General features: G+C 44.1%; 1 protein-coding gene across 1 annotated transcript in view; it reads left to right on the top strand.

The window, feature by feature from the left end:
• The first annotated feature begins 316 nt into the window (after positions 1 to 316).
• Positions 317 to 12,409, top strand: part of CHN2 (chimerin 2) — a 163,527-nt gene continuing 151,434 nt past the window's right edge. The window contains exon 1 of the mRNA XM_054816406.1: positions 317 to 799. Within this exon, the coding sequence (XP_054672381.1) occupies positions 751 to 799 (49 nt within the window). The 5' untranslated portion in view covers positions 317 to 750. The remainder of the gene's footprint in view (positions 800 to 12,409) is intronic.

The raw sequence follows: 12,409 nt of genomic DNA, 5'->3' as shown, positions 1-12,409 counted from the left end.
GCCGGCAGGGCCGGGGGACGGCGGGGAGCGCAGCCGAGCGCGGAGCCCACACTGCGGCACCGCCGCGGGGGGCGCCGGGCCGAGGCGCTTGATCAACAGGCGCTGCCGCCCCGCCGGGCGAGGCGGGACGGGCGCCGGCACATGGCAGGAGCCGCGCTCGCCGCCAGCCCCGTGCCAGGCGGCGGCGGCCGGAAAGGGGCTTGGCCGCCGCTCGGCGGGGCTGCCGCGCCGCCAGGGCTCTCCCGCTCGGGACCCACCCTGCCCGCTCAGCCGGGGCCGGCAGCCCGGCCGGCAGCGCCGCCGCTTCCTTTGTGTGCGTGAGGGGAGCTGCGGCGGGCGGCGGCGGCGGGTCTCCCCGGCGGGCTGTCAGCGCTGCCCGCGAGGAGGCGGGGAAGGGAAGGGACGGGAAGGGAAGGGAGGAGGCGAGGGAAGGCGCTCGCAGGGCGGCTCTCCCGTCCCCGTCACAAGGTAAGCCCTGCTCCCCAGGCGGAGAGAGGCACTGGAAGCGCCGCGGGGCCTTTTCCCTGACCTGCCGAGCGGCTTCGCCCAGCCCCGGAGAGCGGCCGGCAGCACCTCGGCGGGGCGCCGCCGCCACCCGCTCCCCGGAGGTGCGGGGAGCCGAGCGCGGGCTGCAGCAGCGGCTCGGCGCGGCGCGGCTCCGGCACTTTGCGATGGGCTGGCGGCAGCGGCGGCCGGACAGCAGCGGGGGCCGACGCGGGGCTCGCAGCTAAGGGGCGAGGAGGAGGGACCATGGCCGCATCCAGTAACTCCAGTTTGTCCGGCTCGTCGGTTTCCTCCGGTAAGTTTCTCCGGCGAGCGCCGCATTTCTCCCCTCCCTCCATTTTAGCAGGGAGCTACCTGTCTGCAGAGCGCCTCGCCGTCCCGCCCGCCCCGAGCGCCCCCGGCCCCGCCGGCAGCCGCCCTGGTGGCCCCCGAGTCCCGCTCGGGCTCTCCCCCGGGGGGCGACGATGCCCGTGCCCGGGACCGAGGGGGGGAGCCGGGACGGGGGAGGCGCGGCGGGGCCGGCTCGCCTCCCTGCCTCCCCGCCGTGCCTTTGTGTGGGGCGGGTGCGAAGGAAGCCCCGCGCCCGGCTCCCTCGCCGGGGGAGCAGCGTCCCTCCCGACTCGGGAAGGGGTGCTCCCGCGGCCCCCTGCGCCTCTGCGGCCGGCACGTTACCAGGAGCTCCCGCCTCGGGGTTTGGGTGCCCTGGGGCGGTCAGAGACCACCTCGCCCTGCTGACGCTCGTTATCTGCCGAGGTCCCTGCCGGGCAGGACCGGCGCGGCGTGCTGCGCGGGTCTTGCGCGGGTCCTGCGCGGGCCGGGCGGGGGTGCCCCGCCGGTCCGAGACCGCCAGACATGCCCCTTGGTGGGCGTCGCGGCACCTAGGTCGTTTTGAGTACTTCTGCAATACTGGGAACGATTAAATTCCCGATCCGGATAAAAAAACGCCCCAGGGTTTGTGGCGCGGGGGCCGTGCGCGGGTGTGAGGGGCTTGTCCTTGCTCCCGGTTTTGGGGGCGCTGGGGTGGGAGGCGGCGTGGTGCGGCTTGCTGCCCCTCTGAGGCGGAGGGCTGGCTGCCTGCAGAGCCGCAGGAAGACAGAAAAGTTACGGTGCATTTGTGAGCGAGGCAGCCTGAAATTGAAAGCAATGATATAATAGTACCAGCGCCTGCTTCTTAGCTCCCTGAGCAGTTATTTTAATGTTTAAGTTATGAGAAATTGGCAGAGAGTAATATCCTGGCATTTTAGTGGGCTGAAGGAGTAAATAGAAGGATGAACAACTTCGGGGTTCAAGGGACTTGTGACTCAGTGTTTTATTTGAGGTGCCAGATGGGGAGTTTGTAAGAGTGCTTCTTAAACATAGCAATATGTGCTGTGAAAAGCAGACGAGCTCCTTTGACTATCAATACAACTGTAGAAAAGTATAAATAAATTTACAAGGCATTGAGCAGCTATGTTTTTTTTAAAGATGGTGCATGTGACTTACACAACTTAGTCTATGTTCCTGTTCCAGCCTGCGACACTTACAGCCAGATCCTCCTAAAAATAAATATTTATTCCAACTCTTTTAATAAAAACCACAAACATTGCAAGCCCTGATTGGCTTAACTAGAAAGCACCTGAAAGAAATAGGCATGAGAAATTCTGCCTTGTCTTCACGTTCTCGATGCAAGAGTCACAAGACCAGAATGAAAACGAGCAAGAGTCAACCCAACTCAATAGCTTGTTAGTTAAGGTACTCATTTGGGAAATGTGATTTTTATTTTATGAATAATTTGTATATTTTTACATCTAAGTTATGTGATAAAACCAGAAGTAACCCTAAAAGCCTGGACTGGAACCTGGGACTCTCTTCCTTGGTGCTCTAACCATGAAGCTGCAGAAGCGTGTCCCCTCTGTGCGTAGCTTCCTTGCTTTATGTATCTCAAGGTCTTTCTTGCATACTGTTCCAACCTCTGAGTGCATACCTCTGAATCTAGGCTCCAGCATGTGACCCCCGAATTGACAGTTGTGTCTCCCTCGCAGTCTTGGTTCAAATGCCTGAACCACAGGGAAGAGCAGGAGTTCAGGCAGGTCCTTGGTCCGAGCAGTTGATACGAGCTAACTCCAGGTGGCCTCCCGCTGTAGCACCAAGCTCAACATCTAGCTGAGGAAATGAACTCTGTGCTTTAGATGTACATACTTAAAAGTCAGGGGGTTTGACACTTGACAGTACCCTGCTTTGTATGAAGCCCTTAGCTACAGCCTACAGCAGTTTATGGTTTTATCTTTTGTTTTGTATTTTTGCAAGGATGAGCACAACTAAGCCTTGGCCCATGCTTGGGGCTCTTAGATGCTACAATAGTACAACTAATAAATATTGTCAAGTGCTTCATAAAATAACTGAGTGCCCTTGGCTTTCATAACTTGCAGCCTTGGAGTGGTTTTTGTTCCAGTGTATTCAGTCTATATTTCTTCTATGCACATAGTAATCAGAAGTCAAATTTGCTGCAGCATGATAAAGTTTCCAATATTAGCAGACACACCATATCTGACTTTGTGCAGCTGTATTTTGGCTGTCTGTGGTTTCAGTTCTCAGAACTCAGCAAGTCTTAGAGCATATTGTTTACATAATCTAACCAAACAAGTCTTGCTTTTAAATTTAATTTGGTAGAATTTATATGCATGTTTAGCTTACCAATATGAAAACTTCCAAATAGTATAATTATTTCTGTTCCACAGAAGAGGGAAAGTTATAGTATCACAATACACTTTATTAATGGAAAAAGGAAGTGAAGTTTGTGGTTGATAGCAGAATACCGTGCTGCAGGACTCAGCTCTACCATTGACTTAGTGCTTGGCCCTGATCAAGCTATGCAATGTGTTGCTAGATCTTTTCCCCATCCTTAAGAGCAGTTTAGTGTTTGTCCATCTCATAGGGAACTTCTGAAGCCAAATTAAAGCATTGCTCACATAATCCTTTCAGATCTTGAAATAATCTAGGAACAATTACCATATTTGCAAATGTGTTTTTAGCTTCAGAAAAACATGTCTTTTATTTTTAGTTTTTTTAAAAATGCACTCATATACAAACATTCTGAGAAGAAATAAAACTGTTCCTCTTGAGACCATATATATAATTCAAGTTTGAGACTACTGTTAGGGTTTGCTGTTCTGAGGTAACAACAGATCTGCCTTGCTTCTGTCCTTAAATTAGTGTCTGTAACATCCAAATATGTGGTTAGGTTTGAGCACTAGGACATGATATTTGAGAAATTATAGGTGACTTGTTTGTTTTAAGAACTTGTGGAGGTAATAGCTGACCTGCATATGCATGAATACAAGTTGAGGGGGTTGATAGCCAGACTCTGGCTCATCTGAACACAAAGTGGTGCAGAGCATCCACAGGTTCCTTTTATTCACATCAAGATTTTGGTTAGCCTCTTGCCTGTATTGAAAGGCAAGGGTTAGCTGGAATCCATCTTACGAGGAGTAAAAAGGTTTATTGACTGAGTGATAATAGTGGAAATTGGTTTGAATGGCAGATGGGAATTTTCATTTACTTTTTTAAAGGGATGATTTCTTCCATCTCTTACCCACCTTTCTTAAAATACAGATAGTTCTCCTTCCTTAGACAGTGTCCATCATTAGTCTTCTTTTGTAAAATCATGTATTCATTATACAGGTGAGTACAGATGTGTTGTAGGAACAAAGTAGTCACATTAGGCTGGGGGGGGGGTGTAAGTCTGCTCGTGAATGCTGACTGCTGAAGCCCGAGAATGTGTTACTGCACGTGACCATGTGCAATGTCATATTTCTGTTTCGGTTCCTGCCAATTCATATCGATGAGTAAACATGTTAAACAGATCAAATGTATTTAATGTGAGGAAGCTACCCAAGAATTTTATGGTGTAGATGTTCTGTCTGCCCACTTACGTTTCTGTAAATGTACAAGCAGGATTTATAGTCTTCACTTGAACTTGTGTCTACATTAAATAGTAGAATTTGGTACTGTCCTGGAGTGGTTGTTTATAAGTACTACCTGCACAGTGACACGGCAGGGTGGTTTAGCTGTAGCTGTTGTGCAGATGAGGAGCGTGGAGAGCTATGACTTAAGCTGTCAACTAATGGTGAAGCAAGTGTTTGTACTTGCTGCTTTGTTTTCACAGCTAGAGAACCTGTCCCTCCTTCGGAGCTCCTGTCTGTGGTCTGTGTACTGATCTCAGCAGCCACTGTGAGGCTGCTAATTATAGGTTCAGTAATATTAGGTACTTGTCACGGGCCCCATCTGACAGGAGCCTATAAAGGATTTTTTTTTCAGTAAGCTAGCACTCACTGGTAACAAAATCTGCAGGAGAGCTGTGGGTATTTGTATTGCATTATTTCTTCATATGTAGCACTCTGCTTTTGGTGGCAGAACTTAAGCTGCTCTTTGATTACCAACAGTTGTGTTTGAAAGTGGCCTGGGGAGAAAGGGGTATACTGTGCTGAGGGAGGAAGGTGGGCACGATAAGCAGTTAAATTAAGCTTTCTTCTTTGGGCCTTGGGTAAATCTGCACAGCATATGAAGTGCTGAAATTATAATTACTTCCTCTGGGAATTCCACTTTACTTTCCTGTAATCTCTTCTATAGCACATGCCCAGGTGATCTATTAGCTGCATTCCTTGCAAGCCCCTAAATTTTGTTCTTCTCCCTAGATGAAGTGCCACAAGTAGCATCTTTTCTTTCTCTCCTATCCTCTAAAGGGGACTGCACATGTTTCTATGCTTTTCTTTATGCTGCTTCCTCCTTAAAATAGACATATTCCCTTGTCGCTCCCCATCTTAGTATTGACCCTTAATTCTCACTCATTCTGCTCTTTCCTTTTTTAAAATGTTTTTGTTGTTATTGTTGAAACTTTACAGCTTTTTCCTGGCAAACAATTTACCTCTCCCACTTTGTCACCAGCTGCCTTCAGTTTCCTCCACCCAGTAGCCAAATACTGATTATACACGACTGACGAACTTGAGGCTCTGCTTGCTGGAATGTAAATACGAGCTTGAGTGAAGAGACCTTGGTGGCTGTGCCTGCTCTGCTTGTCTAAGGAGCAAAAAATCCAGCGTGCTTCCCAGATAGGCTCCGTGCAGCGGTACTCCTAGATGTCGGATGTCTCAGCCTCTGGCGGTTCTGCCATCCAAAGCTAGTGTGAAGTGGCTGTAAATCCCAGCTGCCTTTAAGGCTTTGAGCTCTGCTTGAAAAGTCTTCTGCCAGATAGCCGCCCTGTGACGGGTGCGTAGGTTAGATAGCTTGGGCTTTCATATCAGGTAAGGATCCGCACTGACGGCAAATGCAAATATGCGTCTGCTAAACGATAGCGTGTAACCAGGCTTTCTCCTCCAGCGGGACCTGGACTGTGCCAAAACCTTTGCCCAAGTCTGAGTCTGTGCTGTGAGAGTGGTAACACTGGGAGAATTTGGATGAAGACCCATGTAAACCCAGTATTTTGTGTTTTCTGTGAGCTCCAAAGATAAATTTGCAGGTGTTAAGGAAGACGTGGAGGCTGAAGGGATAGCAGTGCACCTTTCTGCTTCCCATCGGAATTGATGCTTCTTCATGCGCTGCCTGCGTTTCAAGTAATACCTGTTATTAGACCAAATGATGGAGTTTAAACACATAGGTAGGCTTTCTGCTACAGGCTTGAAGAAGGGCTTGTGTGTCTTGTCGAGGTATTTTCACTTTTCAGCTGTGTCAGCTGCTCTAATAAAAGGTACTGCTTCTCTCCACATGCCCTTCTGCTTTTGTAAACTCACATACTTATGTAGAGGACAACCACTATAAATTCTTTTAAAATCACCAATTATTGATGATTTTTTTTTTAATTGAGAATTCTTTTTCTGTCCTGAAGCTCAGGGGAAAAGGCCTTTAAGTATCATTTAAGCAGTGATCCTCATTTAATTAATAATGAAGTTTATGGTTCATAAATTAATTCTTGTAATAAATTCAAAGGAGACACTTTTTTTTTTAAATAATTGAACAGAGATATGTTGTTTAAAGGCAGCATAGTTCTCAACTACGTGTTTTCATACATACTCTGTGTTTAAGGAAGGATAAAAAACCGCTTACTGTGGGAAGAAGAAAAATCTTTGATGGTTCCAGTAACTTAACAAGGTCAAAATAAAATATTAAAGGCTCATGACTCTCTGGGGGTCATGAAGGTGCTATGATGTGAAATAGGCAGATATATTGAAAAAATGAAAGTCAACATAGGCTGATTTTAATTAAGATGCAAGCAAGTGAGAAGAAATGAAATTACTATTGTACACAGATTCAGAGAGATTCTAATTGGGAAAAAGATTAATAAATGAAAATAGATGTTTATTCTCAATGATTTAATAGAAATAGTGTTGTGAAAATGGCACATGAAAGCTATTTAAATAATGCTGCCATTACGCTGATAAGGTGCTACTTTTGATTTTTAAAAGGGCAATAAGAGTTCTTTTTATTTCTGTTCCTTGTGCCAAGCTTCTGCTGGCCAGGGTGTTCTTGCTCTAAATTAAAGCTGAAGTCTTTTGTATTTGATGATTATATAGAACTCACCATTCTTATTGAAAATAATACAAATTCAAAAGGGAAAAATGCCAAAGTACTCCATTCTGATGTAGTGATTGGTCCAACAGTTAGTAACTGAATGTGTAGGGTGTGATTACTGAGAATAAAATAGCCTGGAAACAGGTACAATGCACGTCTGCTTTACAATTTAGCCTATACTGGTACTCTGTAAAGCAAAAATCTTATTCTTCTTGTCTTGGAGACATATGTGGAGGATCAGACAAACAGTCTTTCATGCTGTCGTGATGATGACCCTTTTGGATACCAGTTCAATTGACTAGTTCTTGCCTTCTGTTTGATGGTTCTAAGGAGGATTAGATATGCCAAATGCTGAGCGATCGTAGGCAGGAATATTCTACGTTAGTATTATACCCAGTCCTCTTGTATGCCTGTAGTGTTTTACATGTTTCAGATGATAATAATTTGGCTATTATGGTGCATAGGTAAGTCTTAAATCTGGTGCTTTAGACAATTTTTTTTTTTAAAGTTGCTTTGTTTATATACATACCTGTGGTTTAAAGGGCAACAGTGGCTGGATTCGCCATGCTTGCAACATTGAGTGCTGGCAGAAGGTGTTCCCATGCTGGGGAGCCAGTCTGTCGTTGCTTGTTCTTCTCTTCTACAAAAGGAGGAGATACTTAGGAGATTAAATATTTGGAGAACTGTGTGTTCAGGAATGGCACATTAATATTGCATGAAAAAGCTTTTGTTGCAGGGAAATGTAGCAGGATTTATACAAGAAGCTGTAAATTTGTAATTCTGTATATATCTCATTCTTTACAGGTGTAGTCACTGTTCATCTAAGAATTATATACAATAGCTAGTGTAAACGTATAGTTTTAACTGCCGTCTATGAATAATGACTCATTCTTGCTGTCTTTTTCTGACCTTTGATTATGAGAATGTAGATTTGAATTTTACATTTGGAGGTGATTATTACAAACTATGAATCATACGCAATTCAGCAATAATAGTTTCATTGCCCCATTTTATGCAGCAATAATCCAAATCCCAGGACTGGAGAGTGAGTGTAGTCCTGGTAGAAGGAAACTGATGTTGCAGTAGTGTCCTTGTAACATTAATGTGCTTTAAAATTTGCCAATGAATAGGTTGAAACTTGACAGCACAGGCTGATGCATTTGGTAAGGTAAGGAGAGGTTAAAGGGGTTTTAAAATTCAGAAGAATGTGCAAGTGTCACTCGCCTTGCTTCTGGTATTATTGATCAAGGTCATCACAAAAGAATTAGTTCAGTAAATAAGACATCTGTTCTGAGGATATCTTTATCAGGCAGTCTGATTCCCCTCAGACAAGGTGTCTCCAGAATGGTATTATTACTGACAGTGTAGAAAGTACTAGGTGGGCCCTTTCTTATCATCAGTAAATCACGTCTCACCTGCTGCGACCTGTGTGTCAAGCCACATTTCTCAGTTTCTTCTTACAAGCTTGTCATGTAGCTGTTCCTCTCCTTCCTTCTCACCTTCTTGTTGGCTGTTCAAATGTTGCTTGTAGCTTTTAAAAAATCCAACATGTTATGAAGTGCGTTTGTGGTGCTATGCTTTTTATTTCATCAAAGAAGAAAATTGAATGTTAGAAGAGACGGAGACCTCAGTTTATAAATGAGATTCAGCTTGTTGAGCAGATGTTTAATTGCTAAAAATTTGTCTTAACAGATCAATTGGTTAAATGTTTGGCTTTGTGTTACGGCGAGGAAGAAAAATGGCACACACACACATCATCTACTGGCATCTTGGACATGGCCGTTGCAAAGGCAGGCAGAAATTCCTGGGTGAAGGTGGTTCTTCTGCTCCAGCAATGTACAACGTGCCAGAGAGCCTGTGCTGTGGTCAAAAGCAAAAGAAGTCCGACAGCTCTTTCAGCATTAAGTTTGCTGTCAAAACACATGGAGTATCTTGTATAGTATTTTTCTGCTGTGAGAAGCTTCATGAATTCCACCTTAATTACCCGTTAACTAGATAGAATCATAGAATGGTTTGGGTTGGAAGAGACCTTAAAGACCACCTAGTTCCAACCCCCCCTGCCATGGGCAAGGACACCCTCCACTAGACCACGTTGCCCAAAGCCCAATCCAGCCTGGCCTTGAACACTTCCAGGGATGGGGCAGCCACGACTTCTCTGGACAACCTGTCCCAGTGCCTCACCACCCTCGCGGTAAAGAATTCCTTCCTAATATCTAATCTAAATCTACCCTCTTTCAGTTTAAAACCATTATCCCTTGTCCTATCACTACATGCCCTTAAAATGCCCCAAAGGAAAGAGGAGAGGGTGAGGGGATCATTTTAGACCCATACAGATGCTCCATTTTCAGCTTTTCCAAGGTATCTTACATGGTTACTGTTAAAGGGAGGTTTGGTTGGGGTTTTTTTGGTGTGGCTGAACCCTACCTTTGTGTACTATTTGGGCACATTATGCAGTGCTGTGGCCCCGCAGACAGTGCCAGCCCTTGCACCTCCCATTTTGAAGCAATTGTGTGGGAGCATGTGTAGCTTCACGGTAAACCATATCCTATCCTGGTTAGGAGTTAAGTACTTCCTAGCACAGAGGCAGATATGAGCTGTGGACCTCTTTGGCACAGAAAACGAGGGATGCTAGTGGCTGATGTGAGCTGTTGGCATGTTTCGATAACTTTATAGGAGAAAGATCCATCCAGTGCTATTAATGATATCACCTCTGTCTAAAGTCCCTGAGCTGTATGTAGGCTACAGAACTATACTGGTGAAATGTATATGCTGTATACCTGCTGTATCCTTTTACACTTCTTCAGGTATCCGCTGATGGTCACTGTGGGAGATAATCTACTGATCTGGCCTGTCGTTGCTGTTCTTATGTGCACAGCAGGTAGAGTTCCTGCTGAGTCAGCACTCTGTGACTGCAAGGTCCTGCTTTCTACAGCCAACAGCTCCTAAAAGAGAGTAAAAATGTGGGGTGGGTGTGAAATATGGGATGTTGACATTCTGTGTTGCAGGTTAAAAAAAAACCAAACAAACCCCACACCTATGTTGCAAGGAGACTTGATAGGAAAATCTCATTAATGGCATGCTCTGTAGAACAGTATATAGATTTGTCTTCAACCCTCTTTCTTCCTTTGATTGAAAAGCTTTTTTCTTCTTCTCCTTTGCTTTATGAACATATGACCCAGCTGGATTTATGATCCAGCTACAGGTGGATCACTTTTCATTCTTTTTTATTCCAGTATTAAGGCTAGCAATTAATGAACCTTTAAGAGCTAGAGCAGAGTTTTTCATATCAGGTCCCTCAAAGTTCCAAGATTTAGGGCTTTACAAAATACCTGAATGTTACAGTCAAATTTCTGTAGAGCACAGCACTGTCTTAAAGCTGAATTAACTATTTGTAAAAGATTTTGGTTTTTAAATGAAAAACCCTTTATGAGAACAAGGTATTAAGTCCTGACCCTTCAAGCTGCTTGGTACCTTCTGTTTCCACCGCACTGAGGTAGTAAATCAGCAGCTTGCAGGACTGAGTACTTGCTTATCTGAGTATTTTCATGCAGTTTCCTTTAAAGCAGCATCTGCTGTTACGATGGGGCAAATTATTATAGGCTACATGGTAAACCTCCCCTCCTCCAAGTACCGGTACATAACATATTTAATATTTGGTGTATTTACATCATATATATATATATATATATATATAGAACATGTCAACTAATTGGTGATGAATTTCCGAGGATTTAAGACTTAAATTACACATAATTTGTATAATACCTGCTTCTTGAGAGAGCATACTCTCCATAACTCCTGATCTCCTGCCAGGCAAAACAAGATGATGGACAGCTTTTAGTATCATGCTGTGATAGCTCTGTATTTGTTTTATTTTGCAATCTGAAGCATGTAGTTCGGTTGTTTTGTGTGGATGAACTTATTTACTGAAAGAATATTGAACCCTTTGATGTCTTAACAAAAATGGGAAGACAAATTTCAATTCTAAGCTTCCTTATGCTCATTTGTGTCTAACATATTGGTGTGTGTTAGAAATTTTGCTTAAGTTTAAAGAATAACAGTAAATACTGACTTTAAGAGGAATGGCTGCCATGGGTGAAACTTCAGCCCTCCTGAGTGAGCGCTTGAGGCTGGGAGACAAATTAAAGCTCTGGAAATAGTGATTGACAGGTGGGATTATGTAGACAAGAAAAAGAGATGTTTTTATTTAGGTTGTATAGAGAGAAGAATACAAGCTCCTGAACTCTCTTTACGAAGTGGGTTGCTGTATCAGACCATGTTATTTAACAGAGGGAGAATTTTATAGGTTTTTAATGTAGAACCTCTGGTCATTTTGGTAGTAGATGAGTACGTCTAAGCATGTGGGAGAGTAAAGCCTTAGGTCTGATATAAAATGTTGAATGTTGGGCTCAAGCCTTATCTGCTGCTTCACAAGCAGAGGAGCTCAAGGGCATACCTGAAAGCACCAGTGGCTGGCCATGAAAAACAGGTAATAACCTTTTTTCCTCCGATTGAACCAACAGTTGACTGTCAAAGTGAAGAAGCATCCTATGCTGCAGTAGCATTTTAGGTACTCAAATGATATAGTATGATTTCTAGGATAAGAGGTTTAGGGTTTTTATAGAACTCTCCGAGAGGTGCATTTCCATCGACGCAGCGCCTGGAGTGACCACTGTGGTGTCTTTCCATATTGCAGTTTGAGTGATTTCTCGTGCAATTTGAAAAAGTATTGTGAAGATAAACCGAAGAAGTTTTCTGGGCATGCTGTTGGGCAGCATTGCTGGGTAGTGCTATTGCACATTGCTAAACAGTTGTTTTATTTCCTTTCAGAAGTGATGGATTAGTTCATTCAATAAGCTCCAAGAAAGAAAAACCAAGAAATTCTCCTCCCAAATCCATTAAATTGCCTTATACCATTGATTTTAAAAATAAACCTGAAAAAAACAAGTATAAGTTGAAAGCCAAAGAGTTAAGTGTATTACTTTTAATGATTCATGTAACAGTAAATCTTTAAGCACTGGCAACTTAAGAAGTTAACACATACCGTATGATTTCTTCAAGAACTACAAAATTCGACAGATGTGTACGGGTTATATATGGGCTTATTTGCACATAAAAATATTTCAAAGAAAGGTCTTAGGAGCTATAATGAAAAAAAATGTTCAGACATGGAAATATTATGGAATAGTTACTCTGGAACAGCTATTCCTGAACACTATTCAGTTAAGTTATAGTAATGTAGATCATTGACTTGAAAGGTGTAGAAATATAGAATTAATTATACTAATTGCTCAAGTAATGCTAAGCTTCCCTTTTCTTTCTTTTTCCTTTCTGTTCAATGTATTCTTGAAAACTCGTTGCT

This window comes from Grus americana, chromosome 2 (genome assembly GCF_028858705.1).
Source record: "Grus americana isolate bGruAme1 chromosome 2, bGruAme1.mat, whole genome shotgun sequence".
NCBI lineage: Eukaryota > Metazoa > Chordata > Aves > Gruiformes > Gruidae > Grus > Grus americana.
The sequence above is the reverse complement of the archived record's forward strand: the minus strand, read 5'-3'. Positions and strand labels throughout refer to the sequence as shown.